Here is a 24318-nt window from a genome sequence, read left to right as displayed (position 1 = left end):
GCCAATGATAGAGAGTTATTAGAAGAGCTTGCACCACCCACTTAGGTGTAAAGGTAGAGTCACCTGACTATTGGTGACAATCGAGAAGGAGGCAGTAGAGATGGTCTTGGCAAAAATAGTTGAGGCAAGATGCCTTTCCAACTTAAGAATAAGAAAAACTGGAAGGGTAAGAAACAAAGAAAAAAGGAGTAGCTTAGACATGATGATTCCCTTGCATGTCATAAATATGGTAAAAGACACACTAACGAGTGTTTGGCTAGGCAAAAGATGTGCTATAGATGTAAACAATTAGGACACTTTGCTAGGTAGTACACAACCCTAATAAAGTAGACAATTGGAGGAGGACAAACCATGTATTCATAGTTTAGACACAGACAGATGCTAGCCCTATGGTTATGACGGGTTAGTTACTATTTTATGTTTGTCCTTTATATCCTTTAATTAACTCTGGTGTCATGCATTGTTTTGTTGCTAGAGGCATAGTTGAAAGATTAAGATTGTTGCCTTCAGTTGTTCCCCAGATCAGAATAAGGATGCTAGATAAGGATTGAGTTCACAATAATTTAATATTGATAGAAGAGATAGTCTTCCTGAAAGGCTATGCAATAATCATAGACATGCTAGACTTCGATGTGATATTCGACATGAACTTCTTGACTAGATATATAGTTGAAATAGAATACAAGAAAAATAAAAGTTAGATTTAGTATGGATGATGACAAGTAGTTTACATTCGAAGAGGTCAAATCCTTAACATGATGATTAGCAATGTCAAGGCTAAGAAGATGCTAAGTAAGGAGTGTATAAAATATTTGGTACATGTGGTTTAGAAATTAGTAGACATAGTTTCGGGCATAAAAGATACTTTAGTAGTGTAAAAGTTTTTAAATGTATTCCCTGATAGCCTTCCAGGGTTAGCACCAAAGAGAGAAGTAAAGTTTATCATTGCATTGGCTCTAAGAACAATATCAATTTCTAAAGCTCCCTATAGAATGGCCCTAACAGAATTACAAAAATTAAAGAAATAATTACAAAAATTGCTAGATAGTAGGTTTATTAGATTGAGCCATTCATCATGGGATGCACCAATCCTCTTCATAAAGAAGAAAGATGGATCGATAAGGATATGTATTGACTATAGGGAGTTGAATAAGGCTATAATGAAGAATAAGAACCCACTCCTAAGAATTAATGATTTGTTTGACTAGTTTAAGTGTGCTTTAGTGTTCTCTAAGATACATCTATGGTTTAGATATCACCAAGCTAGAGTAACAAAGCAAGATATACCTAAGATTGCTTTCAAAATCAGATATGGGCATTATGAGTTTGTGATCATGCCTTTTGGATTGACCAATGCCCCAATAGTATTTATAGACCTTATGAACAAGGTATTCCAAGATTGTTTGGATAAATTCTTTGTGGTATTCATTGACGACATTCTAGTTTACTCTATAACTCAAGAGGAGCATAAGAGTCACTTGAGATTTGCACTCCAAAGGCTGAGAGAGTGGAAATTGTTTGCAAAGTTCTCTAAATATGAGTTATAGCTGGATAGAATGACATTTTTGGGGCATGTAGTTTCAATAGATGATATATCAGTAGACCCTAGTAAAATTGAGATAATGCTGAAGTGATAAAGGCCTAAGATAGTTAAGGAGATAAAGAGCTTTTTGGGGTTGGTAAGCTACTATAAACTTTTTTTTAAGGGATTCGCCAAGTTACCTCGGCCTCTCATATAGTTGACACATAAAGAGATTCCCTTTAGATGGTTAGAGGCCTATGAGCAAAGTTTTTAGGAATTAAAAAAAAGATTGGTCTCAACTCTTATCCTTGCCTTGCTAGAAGAGGGCAAAGATTATAATTTATACATAGATGCCTCACATTAGGGTATAAGAACAATATTGATATAGAAAAGCAAGGTGATAGCTTATGCTTCTTATCAGTTAAAAGAGTATAAAACTAAATACCGTACTCATGATCTTGAGTTAGCAATAGTGGTGTTTGCACTCAATATATGGTGACACAACCTATATGGGATAAAGATTAACATCTACACAAATCACAAAAGCTTTAGATATTTTTTCATTAAAAAGGAATTGAACATGAAACAAAGATAGTGGTTAGAGTTGGTAAAGGACTATGATTGTGAGATTAAGTACCATTCAGGTAAAGCCAATGCAGTTACAAATGTCCTAAGTAGGAAAAGTGTTTTTATCACATATTACCATTCACTATGAGTTACAATAAGAGTTGGTGAGAGAGCAAATTGAGATTATGATTGGGCAGTTGGTAAATCTCTAGATCTAGTCGACTCTTTTGGATGAGATTTGTATAACACAAGCTTTAGATGAGAGATGTCTACAGATCAAGTAGAAGATGACTGTAAATACTAAGACTGAGTTCAGTATAGTAGAAGACATCTTAAGGTATGAAGAGAGGATATATGTTCCTCGAGAGTAGAATTTAAGAGATAAAATCTTAGTAGAGGTACATAATTTCCTTTACATGACCTATCCTAGTAGTGTAAAGATGTACTAGGATTTGAGAAAGATGTTTTAGTGACCATGAATGAAGAAAGTCATTTTTGATTATGTGGCTAAGTGCCTAGTATGTCAACAGGTTAATAAGGAACATGATAAGCCATCTGGACTTTTACAACCCTTTAGTATTCCTAAGAGGAAGCTAAAACACATATCAATAAATTTCGTGGTTAGATTGTAGAACATCAGATGTGGCTATAATGCATTATAAGCCATAATGGATCGGTTGACCAAGTTAACACATTTTATAGTAGTTAGAGACACTAGAAGTATATATCAATTGGGTCAAATCTATGTGAGAGAGATTATCAAACTTCATGAAGTACTTAGAACAATAGTATCAAATTGAGACACTAAATTTGTTTCAACATTTTGGTAGAGTATGTAGAAGTCCTTGGGTACGAGATTGGCATTTAACACATCGTATCATCCCTAGATTAATAGACAGATTGAAAGAGTTAACTAGGTGATTGAAGACATGTTAAGGGCTTATTGCCTGTATAGAGGATTAAGTTGGATGGATGTATTGTCATTGATAAAGTTTGCTTACAATAATAGTTACCAAACAACCATTAAGATGACTCCTCATGAGGCTTTGTGTGGTAGGAGATATAGATCACCACAGCATTGGGATGAGATAGGAGAGAAAGATGCCTTAGCTTAGTCATGGGGACCCAAACTGACCTAGAGGATGATTGAGGATAATCAGAGAGAGAACGAGGCAAGCCCAAAACAATTAAAAGAGTTAGATAGATCAGCAAAACTGTGATTTTGAGTTTTAGATGGATGATAAAGTGTTCATCAGAGTAGCCCTTATAGGTATGTTATGAGATTTGACAAGAAAGGCAAGTTTGCTCTGAGATTTATGGGATCCTTTTAAGTATTGAAGCATGTGGGTAAGGTTGCCTACTTGCTTTCATTACCAGCAAACATGAATCATATTCATAACATGTTCTATGTATCACTATTACAAAAGTATAGTAGTGATCCCACCCATGTGCTTAGTGTTGAATATGTTGAGCTCGAGAATAATCTGGTCTATACGGAGTGGCCAGTTCATATATTAGATAGATGAGTTAAAGAGTTTAGACTTAAGTAGATTCCTTTGGTAAAGGTTCTTTAGAGGAATCATCGAGTTAAAAAGGCCATATGGGAGGTTGAGCAAGATATATTTAGTAGATCTGCCCACACCTATTTAAGGACAAAATTTATATTAAGGGGGAGGATTATAGCACCCACAGGTAAGCCCAAGGGCATTTCGATTTTTTTTTTTTTTAGTTTTTAAATATGACGATTAATGAATTTAGGGGTACATGTCCATGTATAGAGGCATACATGATCATGTATGGTCAGTGAAAGTCAATAAGTGGATAAGATGGGAACGTAGTAAAATGGAAAGTTGCTTTAGTTGTATAACTAGACACACGACCGTGTATGGTCCATACACACCTATGTATCGCATCCTAGAGATAAAAAAATAAAATGTGATCAACCCTAATTCTCTATCATTTGTTTTGTAAAAAAATAAAATGTGATCAACCTTAATTTTCTCACATTCGTTTTGTTTTCTAGTTGATCAAAATTGAGAAAATGTGAGAGAAGAGTCTGTGGTTGCCTAAGGAGCTGTTGTTGATCACCAGAATTATAATGGCTGTGCAAGAGCACTGGAATCCAAGTAAGTGGAGCGACTTCCTTTGTTTGATCATGTGGCTTTATAGAATAGTTTTGTTATATGCATGATTTAAGGATTTTCAAATAGGGAAGTCCTAATTTTCTGTTGATGCAATTAATGATGAATGTGAACATGGAGTGTTATGCATACTTAAGCTATTGATTTTGTGAAGGTTTAGTTTTTGATTGATTGATGTCTAAAAGCCATGTATGTGTACTTTGTTTTTGATGAGCCATATTTATCTGTAAGCACATATATTTACACATATGTCAAGATAAATATTTTTTCAATGATAGAACCGTGATAAGGAGATCAATATGAATTTATATCATGAGAACCCTATATGCACGTTGATAATCATTCTAGAAACATTTGTAGCCTCAATATTTCTTGAATTAGGGCACACATAATACAATAAGGCTATCACCGTGTTGAACAACCTTACTGAAAGGTAGTGACAAACCTTATGCAACACATAGGTGCATATTAATTGCATATTTACTAGATTGACCCACCAAAGAATTTCACATAATTGCTAGCCCAACCCATCAACTTAGATTGACTCTAGTTAATGTAGTCTTTTATTAGGACAATCAATATGGTGGTCATTGACTATATTAAAAAGGGTATTACAATTATAGTTGATCAACAAAAGATTCATCTTTGGGATATGAAAGCAAATATCTCACATCACAATTTGGTTACAACAACGTTCTATAAATCTATGACCATAATAAAAATGGGTTGCTGTCCAATCCAATATTAGTTCGATTATTGTATTAGTAACCAAACACTAACAACTAGGATGATCTAAGTTAGACACTATTTTTATGCCTTAGTCTTAATGAGATATCGATTGATGAAAAGTTTTGATTGCACGGTAACTACATTAAAAGGTAAAATCAGTGTTCTATTATGTCTTTATAATTTGGAAGACCATAATGGTGTATATAATTTGGTTTAAACCATAAAATCGAAGTAAACCGCTTAAAAATTATAGTTTAGTTTGGTTTGATCTATAAAATAGTTTGGTTTACATTGATAAATTTTTGACAAATAGTTTTCAGTTTGGGTTACGGTTTGAACGATTTTCAAATAGAATCAAATCGTAATTCGTATTTCTTTAAAAATATGTGTATAACTATGTTTGATAGAATTTTTCAATAATGCACACCCTAAAAGACCATGATGTTTTGCTAAAGGTTGCTCATCATCTATAAATAGATGGATGATTAATTCTAGATTAATCATGATTATATTTGCTGCTAATTTGATAGAACACCTATGAATCACACACGATAGAGTATTGAATGCCAAAATTGAGAAGTATTGGGTATATTGCGTATGAAGTGAATCATGTGGGGTTTTACTCGATTTTGATGATTTTGATCTCTGTTAATGATTTGTACGAATCTAATCCATACCATATGGATTTAATACTTAATTTTGGGCCTCATTGTAATTTTCAAATATTAAGGGGCTAAATGGAAATATTTCAAAAGTTAAGAGTTTAATGTGATATTTGTGAAGTGTGATTAAGGTTAAGTTTAATATAAATTAAACACTTATTTCACAATTTCTCCATTCCTTTCATAAAATCATCACATATTCAATTCAGTGCAAACTAGTATTCACCTGTATGCCCAACAACTTCAGCAACTTCATGCGGTTTTATTGACACTTTTTGTGTGAATAGAATCCTCACTACCTTCTGGGGACTTGTGGAAGAAAAGATTTTGAGTTTCTACATTGGTGGAGCTGCCAAATATTTGTATGATCCTAAATTTGATTTAAATGTCATAAATTTTGTATCCCTCGATCATGTGGCAATTTGAATTTTGAAAATTCTATTCAAGGCAAATTTTTCCATTGCTTTCACTCCATTGGGACTTGGAAATCCCTTTAGCCCTTGGCTAACTTTGATTGAGCAATAACATTATAATTTGGTTATATGATATTAGCAACTGGTGTTAGCTGACTTTATTTTGCAAGACGAGGCTGTTCTAGACTACTATCTATATCCTCGCACAACTAGTTATACAAAGAATTCATGTGCCACCTTCCACAAGCCATTGGAGGAAGCTAATTTCGAAATTATATGGTGGCTAATTATGACATGGTTGTCATTTTACTGTTAAGTTGTTGGTGAAATTTTTTCTCACCAATTTTAGCACATGACTTAGAGCCTTACATAAGGGAGACTACGGTAATACTGATTAGAATTTGATTAGACTCCATGTATATTATTATGTGATATGAATAAAATTAGAGAATAAAGAAATTGAGGCATAAGATTTTTAACTTGACGGTCAAACTATCTACATCAATTATGTAGCTTGTTGATTTTTCTATTATATGTAATGAATACGAAAGGTAATGTATATGTGCATATGTACCTATGTGTAGGTGTCTTTTAGCCTTCCTATCTCTCTTGATGATCCTTATATTTATAGAACTTTTGATGAGAAGTTATAATCAAATCAAGATAACAAAATACGATTCTAAGAATTTATGTCTACTCTAATTTATAATATAAAAAATATCCCGACTAGGCAGGAGAAGATATTTTTCCCTTGTTGTCATGGAAGGGAATAGAACAATGTTTGTAGGAGATTCTAAACAGAATCTCTGCAAAACAGAGGTCTTATCACTACCTTGAGCTGAAAAATGTACCTGCATTCTTTGTCGTTAGGCAGACAAATGATACTTCCTTGATTTCTAGTCTTGTGGCTGAATGTTCGACATATTGGAATGGAAAAGATTTCTTCAAAATGATTGTCGAGTGATCTACCAATGATAAACAATGTCACCGAATGCACCATCGATACTAATATTGGTGACTAACAACTAGGACAACCCATCAATTATGAACTTATTTTCATATTATACGTCATTATTTAAAAACAATTTAAAAAAAAAACTGTAGAGTTTCAGAATTATTTAGTCATTATAAACCCATAAGCAGACTAGTGCTTGAGGATTTTTAATTTTAACTCAGTCGGTTAGCGTGAAAAACTTTGCCAAACTTGATAGAAAGAAATACTGTCCAGTGCAGACAACCAAGCACAGCCGTAATTAACAATTTTCTTTAATGCACCTAGCACTCTTGATTCCCAAGTTTGTTTTTTGTGAAAGCATTCAAAACTTATTCCACTTAACTATAGTGAAAAAAAAAATATATATTAATAGCTGATCATTCTTGCTCTTGTTTCCCATTGTTCTCCTTTTCAAGTTCTTTCACTTGATTATTATTAACTTTGTTTAACATGGACTACGCACTTTGATGCCCAAATTTGTTCTTCGTGCAATCATCCTGGAATTCCAGTTAAATATTCAGAAAAAGATGCAGCTCAGTACAAAACTTGGAATCCCTTTATGCAATTACAGAAAAGTATATTACTTGAAGAACTATTGAAATTATCTAGTCATATTGGCAGTATCCAATAGAAGTTGCCTAAATTTTCTTTCATTTCCCGGGGAAACTGCGAACTCGGTGTATAAATAAGGCTTCACTTTCCTTGATCACTCACCATTAAAACTTTCTAAGAACCAATCAGTCTTGCTCCTCTTTGTTTCAATCATTTACAAACACAGAGATTATAATGGGTGTGTTTACTTGTGAAATGGAGGTGGTTACGAAAATCCTCCCAGCTAAGATATTCAACGCCCTTATCCTTGATGGTGACAAACTCATCCCCAAGATCGTGCCACAGGCCATTAAGCTCATTGAAGGAGATGGAGGGCCTGGCAGTATTATGAAGATTACTTTTGGCGAGGGTTTGTTTTACACTATAATCACTTAACCTCTTGTGTCATATATTTGTAAATAACATGAACGCAATTTAACAAATGCTTGTAAATTTTACTTGCTTATTGTCAATTGCATGAAGCCTATTTGACTATGTGAAGGATAAGGTTGAAGCATTAGACAAAGAAAATTTCATCTACAGTTACAGTTTGATTGAGGGTGATGCATTGATAAAATCACTTGAGAAAATCACCAATGAGATTAAGTTAGCACCTTCTCCGGACCATGGATCCATCTGCAAAAGCATAAGCAAGTACTATACCATTGGTGACTTTGCGATTACGGACGAGCAAATCAAAGCTGGCAAAGAAAAGTCTTCAGGATTGTTCAAGGCCATTGAAGCCTACCTTTTGGCAAATCCTGATGCCTAAGTGTGGCTTGTAATTTTCAGTAGATTAAAGAGTGTGTATTGTTAATAAGGCTTGGGGTCAAGTGTGGCTTGTAATTTTCAGTAGATTAAAGAGTGTGTATTGTTAATAAGGCTTTGGGTCAACTGGCTTGTAATTTTTAAGAGTATAATTTTCTGTAGATTGTGTCACTTCACAAATAAATATAAAATACTTCTTGTTAAGCTATCTATGTATCATGACCAAATCAACCGTTTTCACATTACATCAGCAATAATTTACGTACATGAATCTGGGAATATTATTAATATGTCCGACAGAAGCGCAATTTTCTAGAAAACGACTTGTAACTAGTACAAATTTATTGAACGGATTCTAGCTATCAAGCTTCGAGCTGACATTCAAATCACACTATTGTAAAATAAAGCAAAAGAAAAGGAAAATATTACAGTACGACAAAACCCGTAATATTAACCAATTTGGAAATTGGTTTAAGTGATAAGGCTTTAAACTTTAGGCATAGAGATCAGGGTTTCCCAAGAGATGTGCTTCCACAACCTTGTACAATTCAACTGCTTTTTCTTGGCTTGCCTTGAAGACTTTTTCTTTTATTTCATGATCACTCTCTGTGTGGTACTCACTAGCCACCTTACAAATCCTTCCACCATTGCCAGAAGGCTCGAATTTAACCTCGTACACAACTGATTCAAGCTTCTCCCTAAACTGTCGCCTTCAACCAAAGTGTACTTGCGCACAAAGTTCTCTTTGTCGAGTACGTCGATCCTGTGTTTCACATACTTGTAGTAACTTCCTGTCAATCACATAATTAAATCAAATTGCCATCTGTTCATGTGATTGTTAAAGAATAGAAAGAAATACATTCGCTAAGAGCAATTTATTTAACAGGACTGACCATCAGGGAAGTTTATTAGCTTGATGCTGCCAACGCCTCCATCGCCTTCAATTAACTCGATGTTCTTTGAATGATTGTGGTGCCAACTTTGGGAGAAGATTGTGAGAATCAAGGATGAAAGCCTGGAACATCCTAGATGGAGCTACAGCTGTTGTAGGCTCTGAGTTAAGGTGAAGCCATTTCTTTTTTTTTTTGTTGGAGCAAAAACAAATACTCTGAGAAGTGTTGAAAATTGGCTTGAATGAGGGTAGTTTTGGGTTTGTGAACATGAAGTAGAGATGACAATTTCGGCTCAACTTTAGGGGCCCCGACCCTCTCCGACTTTAACGGGAAGCGGATTCTCTGATAGAAATGAGAAAGGTGATGGGAACGAGGATTAGAAAATCTCTATAATAGGAGACAGATCAGGGACAAGGATACATGTGTCATCTCCCTGCCTTGCCCCTTCCCCATCCTGCTCGGTCTTGTCCCTTTATATTAATATATTTACTTAAAATACTAATATATTTTTACAATTTTAGAGTATTTATGTTTTTCAAATTTATTTAGGTTTTTGTTGTGTATATTAAAGTGGTTAATATATTATATTTATGACATTCGAAATAGTGAGTTGGTTTTAATTTTATTTAATTTTGTTATTTAATATATTTATATTATGTTTGTAGGATATAAGGGTGAGATTTTTCTTTGTGGATATGGGGAGGGGATGGAAAGGTGATTTTTTTTCATGGAGAGGGGATAGAGAATAATTTTTATCCCCGTAAAGCGGATGAGGATGAGGATTGAGATCTCCTCTCTTGCCCTCCTTGTTGCCATCCCTAAGATGAAGGACAACTGGAGGGTATATATAGAGTTTTTCTCCACAGTTCAATACCTTCAAAGCACCCCATATGGACTGGCCACAATTCTAGAATACATAGAATTGTCTCTTCAAAATTGAGCAGAAAAAACAAAACTGATTGTTCAAAAGTTGAATGCTTAAATATGCCCTATCACAAGACTGAAGTCAGCCAAATTATAGAATAATTAAAATGTCAAATTTGCCAAGTTGATGTTGATATAAACTTGGACGTAACACTGCCGATTATTATCATGTTCAACGAATGTGAAAATTCTCATATTTACTTATCTTTCAAATACTCTGGCAAGTGGCCAACTTTATAGAGGAAAAAGACAACAGATAGCAGACTGCAGACCGCAGACCGCAGACATTAAAGTAGAATTTTAGTTTACAGATTTTAACTACTGGAAATTAAATGTGAATGGGCTGAGTTATTTACGTCCTAGTGAAACAGAAAACTAGTAATAATGCAGCTGTTAGGTTTTAGTTACGGCTTTCTGCAATAACGTAAAACCTCCTTAGGATTCCATTGGTAGTTTTGTTGATTCACAAACATACAAAACATCCATATGAAGTTTTTGAGTTTATATCTGCGCTTGGATGCTCTTCATCTTTCACAATTGTTGGATTATGTCTATATCGTTCTTAATCCAAACATAGGATCACACATTGGTATCCACATGAAACATAGGTAGAAAGAGTTTGGAGTCGCATTGTAACACCACAATTTCGGAACTCATTCAAATTTATATGTTACTTATTTTCTGTGACTTTATTCTAAAATAAATTATTTCCACATCATAAAAGTTTCTCCAATCCTCAAAAATAATAGTCCAATAAATTTATGATATTCAAAAACTTACATAATCATATAATTCATGTACATCAAGAATTTCCTCGACCTCTCTCTTTCATTGATTTCTTTTTGTTTTATACCTCCTAACTACTTTAAAAAATTTATTCTATAAAATGATAGAGACAGAGAGTGGGCCGTCAACTCAATTAGTAAAAAGAAGCGTAATATATAACTTCTTATAAAATTTATATTATAAAAATTTATTCACTTTCAATATAATTAGTTATAAGGAAAAACAAGAATAAAACTTTTCATAACAATAACCAATTATATGATGACACATATGAGTGTGTATACATTTGTGTTCCCAAAGTGAGTACACATAGTATTGCTCTTATTAATTCAATAAAACTATGTGTACCCACTTTGGGTACACAAATGTATACACATTTATATGCGTCATTATGTAATTGGATGATTTTGAATTAAAAATAAAACAATAACCAATTATATGATGACACATATGAGTATATATATATTTGTGTTCCCAAAGTGAGTACACATAGTATTGCTCTTATTAATTATAAGAAAAATAAAAAACTTCCATATTCATCAATCATAAGAAGAACAATATAAAACAACTTCATATTCATTATCATAAGGAAAAGTAAATATAATCACTTTTGTATTCATCAATGAAAAGGACAGACAACATTTGTCCTCTTTCATAAAATAATTTTAAAAGAATTCATGAATGTTGCTCATAAATAGAAAACATGTCATTCGTAAGATCATAAATAGAAAATATAAAATTGATACTGAACCTTTGCCATGTAATGTCACTTGTATCCTTGGTGATCCGATCGTATTCTTATTTGTATTCATCATAAGTTCACAAACTTTTTATCATTCATATTTATATTCGTATAAGTTTGTAGACTTTTTTTCGTATTCATATTTATAATAGATTTGCAAATCTTTCTTCATATTTATATTCATAATATATCTGCAAATTTTTCATTATTCATATTCATAATAGATATACAGACCTATTAGAAATATTCATAGTCATAACACGTTTGCAGGTCTTTCAACATTCATATTAATAATAGATTTGCAGATTTTTCATCATTCAACATATATTTTCAGATATTTTATCATCCGATTTTATATATATATATTCTCAATTTTGTCAATCCCTCATCATACTACGTACATTTAGCAAAAATATTATTATAAAACTTTTATTCTGGCACATATTTATCTTTGAAAGGCGTCTTAAAATATTTATTAAAAAAATCATTTACATTGATTTTGAAAACCAAATAAAATAACAAGTTTCCTTTGTAGAAATATCTATTAAAAAATGCTTTTCAATATATTTTAGATTAAAATAAAAGATACTTTTGAAATATGGTCACATAATAAATTAGAAAATAGTTCATTCATCTTTACAAAATGATTTCATAACTTAGTTCATCATATAAACATTTTTAATATAAAACATAGTTCGTTACAATATTACATATTATGTAATCTTTTACTTACCTTAATAGTAGATAATTTCTAATTATATTATGTAATCTCTATGTTGTCCTAGAAATCATAAATCAAACTTAAAACTATCAAATCTTAATCTTAGACTATGCATATACTAACTCTTCTATAACATCCACAAGTAAGTCTAAGGGCATTTTGGTTTTATTTTTTTTTAGTTTTTAAATACGACAATTAATAAATTCAAGGGTATATGCCCGTTTATGGAGGCATACACGGTAGTGTATGGTTAGCAAAAGTAAATAAGTGCATCAAATTGGAATTGCAATGAAACAAGACGTTGCTTTTGTTGTGTAACTAAAGACATGATTGTGTATGGTTCATACACGCCTGTGTATTGCGTATTGGATAAAAAACAAAACACGATCAACTCTAATTTTCTCACATTCATTTTATTTTCTAGCCTTTCAAAAGTGAGAGAGAAGTCTATAGTCGCTTGAGGAGCCACCGTCGATCACCAGAATAGCAATAGTTGTGCAAAGGAGGCTTTGTCGCTAGAATCCAAGTAAGTGGAGGGACTTCCTTTGTTTGATCATATGGTTTTGTAGAATAGTTAGTTATATCCATGATCCAAGGATTTTCAAATAAAGTAGTGATGATTTTTGTTGATGTAATTGAAGATGAATGTGAACATGAAGTTATATGCATACTTAACCTATTGATTTTTATTAAGGTTTAGTTTTTGATTGATTGATGTCTAAAAGCCATGTATGTGTGCTTTGTTTAAATAAACCATTTGAATGTCAAGCTTAGGGTGTGTAGAGGCTTTTATGTATGTCTTAGAAAGAGTAATCTTGTTGGATTTGTGATTAGAAAAGTGTAAAAACCCTATTGTGTGATTTCTAGATCAAGATACATGGTCGTGTATGGTCCCATACACGGTCGTGTGTCATTCCAAAAAATTTGAAGGTTCGAAGATCCCTTGTTCTTTCTAAGTGGAGAAATGCACTATCATGTTGTATGGGACACACGTTCGTGTATGGCTTTCCAAAAGTGGATGACGTGCATTAGATAACACATGGCTTGTACAAGTGGATTCAAGTACACGAGAGTGTGTCCAAGTTAACTCCCTGTGTGTATCTACCCTACACATGATTGTGTGTTGAGTGTCATATGTCTGTGTATATGGTTCAAGAGACACACAAGTGTGGGTTGAGAAGGACACGACCATGTCCCCTTAGACAAAGTCAAAAGATGATTATACCTTCAGGCTATATGCATAAGAGGAGAAAGTTATATAAAAGGAATAATGAGCTAGTAGAGGATATAGAATTCAATAAAGACATAGATAAGGTGCTTGACTAGTGTGTACGATGACACAAACTCAAATTGAATCGAATATGAGTCAAAACATTACCAACCTTAAGGTTAATGTCACACAACTAGATAGTCACTAGCTATATGCGTATGTGACGATATTTGTAAGAACAATAAAGTTGGATATCCATGAGATATATCATACATTCAATGTCGAGGCATATAGCCACCCAGTTTAGTTTAGGTGTGCATGGAAAATATGTGTTTTTTTATATATTCCTCACATGATCAGCGAGATGCACCACATATGTACTTAAGGTAAGGGTCATCTTTGGATGGTTAGTCAGTAGTTTCGATTAGTTTATATGGTAAGGGAAAGAGCTACTATCAAGATTTTCTTGTGTGATCAGGGTGTCCCAGTTAGATAGCCTAATAAACTGTTTGGTATGTGCATGAGGCACTATAGTAGCTTTTACCAGGCCATCAGACATACCGATTTTAGCTTGGGTCACCACAGTTTTCATGGTTGACCTATGTTTGGACATCGAGGTGTTGTAGTATGATAATAGTTAGCTTACAAATGGAATGCAAATTTTATCGCTAGATAATTTATTGACCATGGAAGCCAAAAGGTCTCCACTTACTGAGTTTTCTCATGCGTTTCCTTTGTATGTTTGCAGGTAGAGATGACTCGTAGGGCAGACGAGGATCTAACGGTCCAACTAGTAGTTACAGAGGCGAAGGGTTGTTATTTTGTTTGTCAGCCACATGACATTATTTCTATTATTATTATTTCTTGTAGACACATGGGTTTACTCAAGATTTATATGAATATTTTATAGCAGAGATTTCAAATACTTGATAATTTTTGAGTTTGATTTTTAAAACAATTATTTTTATTACATCATCTTTTTGTATATTTTATAATGATGATATTGCATTAAAACTTTTAAATAGTTCAGTTGTGCACATCTCTATTAGTATATTCCTATCAGGATTAAATCTAAAGATAGGTGTTACACCTTCACTAGATAATTATTGTTACAAAATTTTTAATAAATTATTCACTCATCATAATTACACAAAATTTTGAAATTTTAAAATAGACATGCAATAAAAACTTCATAAATATTTTCAGAATTGTTGAAAATTCAGAATTTTTGTCCAACCGTATTTGCTCTAAGATTTTTAATAATTTACATAATAACCATTAAACTACAAAAATTTGACATATTTGAAGAAACATTTTATAGAATTTCCAAGAAGATTTTCAACTGCAAATATCAAATTGTCAAGACTACCAAAACATTTAATAAAAGATAAAATATCAAATTGTCAAGGCTATCAATTCTAATATGCACAGACATAATTCTATTATATTCCTAATACTTTGTTTACAAACTTAAAAGCTAATAATCAATAATTTAATCTATAAATCGAAAACGTAAAATTTAACGTTACCAAATATAATAAAAAGGAAAAGTTAAACTTACTCAAGTTTTCAGCGTGAAATAACCTTTCCACCTCCCCTCCAATTGCAAAGGTGAGTAACCAAAATGAATATTTTTATGGGAGTAACAACTTATATAGGCTCCTTTACGTATTCAAAGGGATAATATCTCTCTTAATTAAAATCTTTTAGTGTCTCATTTTCCCCAAATATATATCATTCTATTCCTTGTTTTAATCTTTCTTAAATTGAATTTTGAAAGGATAAGGTTTCATACAATTTAAAAATCCCTCAATAGTTTTTTTTTCTTTTCTTTTTTTATCTAACAATTCCTCTAATTATTTTTTTTTTCACTTAATTTAAATATCTCTCAGTATTTCTTTATATTTTTTATTTATCTAACAATATCTCCTCCTTTTTATTTCATAAAAACAGTATATTATGTGCACACTACAGTGTGCTAGAATGTTGTGTATGAGTGAGAAGGTGTTTTGTACCAAGAGGGGGGGAGGCTTGGGGAGGAAGAAAGAATGAAAATATGAAATTCATGTCTATATATATAGACACCACATATGGTCATGCATGTTTGATGTATGCCCGTACATCATCCTTATTCAATCTTATATAATTCGTGATTTATTTGAATTTTGGGATGATAAGGATAATAGATTATCTTTATCTAAGAACAATGTACACTCATGCATGATGCATGCAAGTTTGTGGAGTCTTCCACATTCTATTTTAAAAAGCAAAAAATAGTAGTTGGGTCTGCATTCTAGTTGGTTGGTTGATTGGTCAGATTGATAAAGGTTGGCTGCTAAAGGATTGGGGGGTTTTGTTAAATAATATTTATTTTCCCATTTGGTCAGATTTTGATTGGATCCCATTCTAATTGATGTGATTTGATCAAATTCTAATTTGATATGGTTCTGATTCGATATTATTTTGATTTGGTGTATGTTATTTTTCTTGTTTCGTAAAATAAGATTTACTTTTTGGATTACTCTATAATACTATAAATTGTACAATATCTTTCAATAATATTCATTTAGTTTACAACCCAATTTCATAATTCTTACATGGTATCAAAGCGACTAACATCGTTTTGTACTTTCAACTTTAAAATTTGCCCTTTTCCTCAAAAAAACCCTAATTGTTTTTAGTTTTTCAAAAAAACCATATCCTTCCTTTTTTTTAGGGTTTTCTCTCTGTTTTGACAAATTTCAGTTAACCCCCCATATAATTCTTATATGATGTGTTGTGTGTCTCATCATGATGTAAAATTTTTTTGCCTATTCATAAATTCATCTCTAATGCTAATTGTGTTTCTCTCCCTGACTTATTTGTTTTTGTAATTAAGGACAAATAATTGGAACAAATTCTTCTTTCTGGTCGCAGTAGTAATGGTTTCGATCAATTGACACCTCCAATCATTGTAGCCTATTCGTCTATTCATGTCTCGTTTGATGTCTGACAGTCCTTTTCATCCATCATTTACAGTGCTCAAGATTGTACCTGCATGTATGCTGGTCCAATTCATCATTTATAGGATACTCTCTTTGTTTGTTTCGTATATCCTCTTAGTAAAAACCATTACCTTCTTTTTACCAAACAAGCTTACACAATTCATTGACCTTCTTCACCTTAATGTTTAGGGTCCTATTCTTGTTGATGATTTTAGTTGGTATACATGGTTATACCCTATTTTTAAAAATCTGACATTACTGTTGTATTTGTTAAATTTAAGTTAATGATAGAAATTCTTCTTTTTTGTTCTATTCAAATTATCCATGTTTTGTTAAATTTAAGTTAATGATAGAAAATCTTCTTTCTTGTTTTATTCAATAAATTGTTTTGTTCTTTTCTTAAGTTTCACAACATTATACATCGATTGTCTTGTTCCTACACCCCTCCCTAAAATGGTGCTATTGAGAGGAAACATTGCGACATAGTGGAAAAAGGATGTTGTCTCTTATTACAAGTTAACATGCCTTTTACCTTTTGGGTAAAGGCATTTTCTATTGGTGTGTTTTTTTTAATAGGTTGCCTATACCACTGCTCAAGAATAAGAGTTCTTTTGAAGTTTTTTTTTTTTACTTCTCGTTGGATTATGGTGTTTTACGAACCTTTGGTTGTACCTGTTATCCTATGCTCACTCTAACTGCTTCACATAAACTGGCCTCTCGATATGTTCTTTGTTTACTCTTAGGGTATGATGTTTCACATTATAGGTATCGATGTCTACATCTCCCGTCATGTGTATGAACTATATTTCATAGCTATGTTGTTAATCCTCCCTTGTCAAAGTCTTCTTTAGGGTTTCACTTGTTATCTATTCCTTATACCACTCTTTAGATGTCTAATGTGATAGGTTCATATTTTTCTTATCTACCTATTATGCCATTCGAGTATATGTAGCCTGACAACAATTCTTAACAAGCTCCTAAGACTATTGGTCCCTTTAATTTACCCTCAATTACTCTCATTTCTTTGGACATATCTATATCTAATTGATTTGAGACACTACTTCTCAAAGCCAAGTTTCTAAGTATCAATGAGATCATGGCTTCCTTTCTTTATCTGATTCCTCGGGCTCTCACTATTAAAGCACTTAATCTTACATTGCAAAAGCCTACCACATTTAAGCAACCTTAGTCCTTTCCACATTGGTGTCAAACTATGAGTAAGGAATATAATGCCTTTATAAGAAACAACACTTGGGTTCTTGTTTAGTCATCTTGTTAATAGAATTTGATTGGTTGTCAGTAGGTTTACAAGGTCAAACATCAAGTTGATGGGTTAGTTGAATGGTGTTGCTAAAGGTTTTCATTAGTAGACTGGTATAGATTTTACATAAACATTCAGTCTTGTTGTCAAGCTAACCACTATCTATACGATTCTTGCACTAGCCACTATGTATAATTGGCCACTACATCAACTTGATGTCAAAAATGTCTTTCTTTAAATATAACTTCTTGAAGACGTATTCATAGGGTAACATCCTAGTTTTATAGACCTTGGTTGCCCATCTCATGTTTGTCGACTTATCAAGGATATTTACGGCCTAAAACAAGCACCTTAAACATGGTATCATCGATTATACTCATTTTTAATTGATTCTAGGTTTGTCAATATACAATTTGATTGTTTACTATTCATTCACCATACATCCACCTCAGATGTGCTTTTACTTATTTATATGGATGATTTACTTATTACTGGTTCTAATGCCTAGGCTATTACAAACTATGTCTTGACCTTATACTCAATCTTTGTTTGTTAAGGTTTAGGTACCCTCAATTTCTTTTTTGGTATGAAAGCTATTCGATAGCCTTACACCTTATATTAGTCTTAATGTTATTACACAGTAAATTTGCTTCGACACATCCAACTTAACTTTTAAGTTCTTTGCGCTACCTTTTTTGTTAGTACCAAGACTTTAACATTTGATGATGATATCTCTTTTCCATATGCTATACTCTACCGTAACATAGTAAATAACCTCTAGTATTTTAGGCTCATCTGGCCTGATAGTGTTTTTACTATGAATTAGGTCACTTAATGGCTATCTACTTCTACTTACAAAGATATGTATGCAGTCAAACACATTTTTTGCTATATTAAAGGCACCCTGTTGCATGGTCTCACATTTCATCACGACTTTAGTCCTTATCTTATTGCCTATTTTGATATTAATTGGGCTATTGATGTTTCAACATAATGATCTATCATTGGTGGTTGTGTTTTCCTAGGCCATAATCTTATTTGTTAAACTGTCAAGAAACATGTTGGTGTCTGTAACACCCACAAGTTCGTCTCAAGGGTAAGATAGTATTTTGCATGAGTTGACATGTTTGAAAAGTCAAAATTTCACTTTTTGGGTGGCACACGGCTGTGTGTGAGAAAAACCATAGTCATGTGTCCATGCCACATTAGTTGGGTAAGCTAATTCCACACAAATTTTAAAATTTAAGTGACACACACCCATAAGTAAGAAACAATAGATTGCTTTAGATATTATATAAATGAGGTCAAGAATCAATTAGACAAAAGAATAAAAGCTTTGAGAATTGATTGAGGTTGTGATTATTTATCTACTGAATTTAAGGAATTATGTAGTGAAAAAGAAATTGTTTAACAACTACCAGTTCCAAGAACTCCATAATAAAATGATGTAATGAAGCGAAAGAACCAAACTTTGTTAGAAATGGTTAGGTCTATGATGGCACAAACGAATCTTACAACTTCATATTGGTGAGATGCCTTATTGATTGTGATTTATGTGCTTAACTAAGTGCCCACTAAGTCAGTAACTTCCACTCTTCATGAGTTATAGACATGTAGAAAACTTGACTTGAATATGATGCAACCTTGGGGGTTAGCAGCATACATCTATAACACCTCTTATAAATTCAAAAAATTAAGACCAAGTGGAAAGAAATGTATCTTTATAAGATATTTAGAACACTCCATAGGGTACTTGTTCATAGGGAAGAATTTAGATAGAAAAATTACTGAAACAGAATCTAAAGATACGACATTCGTAAAAGATGACTTTCCTAACAAAGGTGACATTGATAAAAGTTTTTATCTGTATAAGATAGAACAGGAATATGGAGAAGAGACAATCCTTTTACTTGTTCCAGATAGTCGAAGCAATAAGATTTAGCTCTAATTTATTCTCGATAGTGGAAGCAAGATCTGTAATTATAGGAGTAAACATCCTAAAATACCTAGGCGATGATTTGGAATTGAAAACAAAGTTTTCTTAACCATTCCTCCTAAAGATGAAAAGCCTAAAAATATCAAAGAAGCTTTATCACCCTTATAAGGAAATATGACAAAAAACAATAGAGGAAGAAATGAAATCAATGGAAATTAATTAAGTCTGGAGTTTTATGGACTTGCCACCTGGTCAAGAACCCATTGAGAATAAATGGATTCTCAAAATTAAACGTAAGGTAGATGACTTAATAGACAGATAGAAAGCTTGCATCGTGACAAAAGGCTATACCTAACAAAAAGGTATAAATTACAAAAAACATTTTTGCCTGTTGTGAGATTTATTTCCATCCGTGTAATTCTAGCTATAGTAGCACATTTAGATCTAGAATTGCATTAAATGAATGTCAAAACAACATTCCTTAATAGAGATTTTGACGAAGAGATCTACAAGGATCAACCTATAGGCTTGGTGATAAAAGGCTAAAAGGGTAAAGTATGCAAGCTCTAAAGATCAATAGATGACCTGAAACAATCATCAAGACAATAGTACTTAAAATTCCATAAGGTTATATTGTTTTATAATTTTAAGATGTTGGACCAAGATTACTGTATCAATGTGAAAATGTTTGATGACAAGTTTGTAATTCTATCTCTTTATATGGATGATGTACTAATAGTTGGAAGTGACTTAGAGTATGTGATAATCAAGCTGCAATAGCTTTCATAAAAGATCTCAAATTTCATAATAGAACCAAACATATCAACACTAGATATAACTTCGTAAGAGACATTATTTGGAAGAATGAAATGATTGTACAATATATTTCTACACATAATATGGTTGTCAATCCTTTAACCAAACCGATTCTGAGAAATGTATATCTTACACATGTCAAATCTCTTGGTTTACTAAAATATGATAGATAAATTTTTGAGTATATATTGTACTTGTAACACAATGTTGGAAAACCAAAGAATTTGAATTTATTTTTTATTTGGATGCTTGAATTCTTGGTGTTTCTTTATATACACATTATTTCAAAAGCTTAACAAGATTATAATGTCACATAAGTTTGACATTGGCTCACTCACTTGAGCAATCACCTTTGACCCTAAAAGAGCATGCAAAGATGAGACATATTTCTTAAGATTGATGGCACTAAGAAAGGGCACATAGAAGAGGATAGTTACTCAAGAATTATTATTATTAGACATGTTAGCTTGATAATTAAACAAGATGAGGTCATGAATCGATGAATTTAGCTTTGACAAGTTTGAATTCGCCACATCCAAATAACTTATAACTGCTAGATTTGAGTTTTTAATATATAATAATAGCTGCAAGATTAGGTAGATGATTAAGAATTCAAGTTAGTCATTGGATACATCAACTAAACAAAGATTTGTATAGTGTTGGTAATGATATTTGAGAAAATACACACTATAACAAATGATTCATACCATGTGTGTATAAAAAAGATGACCGTTTGAAGTAGTGAGAGGATGAATCCATGTTCCCTCACTGTGTGAGGAGGATTATCTCATGTTGGTGCTCTTAAATTCTTTGTTGTTAATTGATGTTTACTCTTAATGTTGCTATCTTAGCTTGGCACCTATGACTATACATAATTCGGTTTATGGAACGTAACTAGAAAAACAACTAAGTTTAAATTAAGAATTTCAAGTAGAAGAGGAAAACTTATATATTACATGTGTCCATTGGTTGGCCAATTATGTCACTCATATGGGAGAATGAACTTGATTATGAATACATATGAAAATAACATAATAACAAATAAGGAATTAAAAAGGAGTTAGTGTTATCGAGTTTGGGGTGCTGCAAGACTACCTTTTTTATCATTTTATTCAGGTTGAAGCAACTATGTTATTCTTGACAAATGTAGTAAATTAGCTCCCAAGTGTAGATTGCTCGTAAGATCGCACAACACATTTGTCAGTATGAGTTACTCTGTTATTTGGGATTCCTATGGAAGAGTTTTGGTTTGGATCATCCATCATGTGTGAGTGAGAGATATTGGATTCGATCTACCCATGATAGGTTGAATTAGGGTTGAAATATCTAAATAACTCTTGCAATTAAAATTATCCATTTGTCCTTGGTTGTTATGTGAGTTAGCAATAGTTAAGATTCAAAGTTTGAAATTCCAACTACCGCTTGATATTAAAATAAAGAAGTTACGCAACTTTTGAGTCTCTCTTCTTCACTTCAGAAAATATATAGGATACCAAAAACCTAAAACCATAGAATACAGAAAGGCAAAAGGGCAAACTGTGTTGTGGATTATTAATTGGGATGTGTGTATTATTAAACATCATCAAAGAATGTACGTATTGCAATTGGGGTATGCATTTTCTATAATCCTAGAATTGTTTATTTTCACTTACATGGAGTTTTGCAGAGGGTAACTGTCTATGTCATGAGTCAAGTGTCAAGTTAAAGCCAAGGTGAAGTTTGTTATTTGTGCCATAAACTTGAACTAGGCATTAGTGTAATTTTGCTGAGTTAGTAGGGGTTAATTAGTCATTTGAGCATGAAAAAGCAAGAAGGTAATTTGGCAGGCCTTAATCCTTAATTATTTTTATTCCTCTTCTCTTCAAAATTCATATTGCATAAAATTACCTAACTCCCTTCCTCACTTGCTCTCAATTCGGTTCCTCTGTGAGAGTTTGTTGTGCATTGGTGAGAACTCTTGGTTCTTGCATCATCAAGTTGTCATCTGTGGTCTGGTGAGGTTGTCTGTTCTCTGGTTTGCCATCAATCTGTGTAGAATTGGTAATATCAATTCTTGATTAGATTCTTGAGTGTATTTAGTAACTTGTAAATGCTATTTGCTTAATTAGTAGATTGACTAGAGGATTATCCTCTGCATTGGATGTAGGGTTACAAGTTTGAAGCCTGAACCAAGTATATTGCTCTAGTGTTGCTTTATTTCTGTGTTTTCAATTGATTAATTGCATGTTTGGTTGGTAATTCGTGATATAGATCTTGTAATTGAACATTAACAAGATGCAATTTCACAATTTTGTACAATGCAACCCCAGTTGTTTAGAGGAAAAAACCATTCAAAATGAATAGTCAAACCGTCAATAGTGGACTGACTAAGAAAATTATCATATTATCATATTCGAAAATGGTTAGCCCTGTTGAGAATCAGCTAATTTCCAAAGGGGACAACAAACACATGATTAATGAAATTTGATTATTTGGATATGCAGTTGGATTTTCTAAATGTGAAAACATTGCGGGGGTTTGTAACTTAATTACGTAGAAAAAATAATGCAAGGAAAAAAATCACCAAAACATCTTATGTCATAATTTTCTAGCCAGTAGAATTTCCAATCCAAAATAACGAATATGTTTGTTTTACTTGCTTTTTATCAATTGCAGGAAGCCAATTTAATATTGTGAAGCATGAGGTTGAAACATTAGGCACAGAGGATTTAGCCTATGGCTGTATTTGTAACTGAAGGTGATACATTAATGAGATCACTTCAGAAAACTAGTTATGAGATCCATCTGCAAAAGCATCAACAAGTACTATAGAACTGGCGATTTTGAGATCAAGAAAGAGCAAATCAAAGCTCGCAAAGAAAGGGAAATGTTTTAATTTGGAAAATCCAATGCCTATCAAAAAAACCAATACTGATATGCTGATGTTGCCTGTTAACGGTTAATAAGACTTAAATGGCTTTAAAATGTTCTGTGGTTTTATCATCTTACAAGAAAAATAAAGGGAAATTAAGATTTTTAGCGTTATTTTAATCCGTGTATACATATATATCACTCATTTTAAAACTTAAACAAATATACTACAACAGTAATCTACTTTCCCAAAATACCCATTTTGAAATAACCCATGTAGAGATTCTCTCTTTTTCTCTACAAATTTTTATCTTGTCTTCTTTAGCTTTCAAGTGAGGAAAAAATCTCTATAACATGAAAAAAAAAAAAATTTAATAAAAGAAGACATGTGATTGAACAATAAAACTCGTAAGAAAATCATTATAAAATATTCAACTTGGACACAAGAGGGTGGGAGACGAAAATTTAATTTTATTGTGATTTCATGTTGTTATATTGTTTAATGCTATTATTTCATGTTGTTTCTATTGTTTAAAGTTGTTATAATATTGTTTAATGTTATAGTGATGGTTATAAAACACCAAAATACAGATCAGAAAAAATTTCAGACAAGGAGCAGATTGGTGTTAACGCCAACCCCCGAGCCCCAGTAAATTTATTTATTTATTTTTGTTTTCTTTCATTGCACTCAATTTCTTTATGCTTACGTATTTTAATTTGGTGCTCATGTGTGTATTGTTTTCTTTGTCTTGGCAAAAAGTTATAAAAAATTATAAAATTATCACTGTCATTTTCTTCTATTTTTTAT

At 32.3% G+C, this 24318-nt stretch overlaps 1 protein-coding gene and 1 pseudogene across 1 annotated transcript; one reads left to right on the top strand and one right to left on the bottom strand.

Moving 5' to 3' along the window:
• Positions 1-7814: 7814 nt before the first annotated feature.
• LOC123210422 (major allergen Pru ar 1-like) lies at positions 7815-8391 on the top strand. Its single transcript, XM_044628765.1, has 2 exons — positions 7815-7993; positions 8103-8391. The coding sequence occupies exons 1-2, from the start codon at positions 7815-7817 to the stop codon at positions 8389-8391; spliced, it is 468 nt and encodes a 155-aa protein (XP_044484700.1).
• A 409-nt stretch (positions 8392-8800) lies between these two features.
• Positions 8801-9549, bottom strand: LOC123211591 (annotated as a pseudogene).
• Between the last annotated feature and the right edge of the window lie 14769 nt (positions 9550-24318).

This window comes from Mangifera indica, chromosome 3 (genome assembly GCF_011075055.1).
Source record: "Mangifera indica cultivar Alphonso chromosome 3, CATAS_Mindica_2.1, whole genome shotgun sequence".
NCBI classification, from domain to species: Eukaryota; Viridiplantae; Streptophyta; class Magnoliopsida; order Sapindales; family Anacardiaceae; genus Mangifera; species Mangifera indica.
This window is presented reverse-complemented; position numbering and strand designations above follow the sequence as displayed.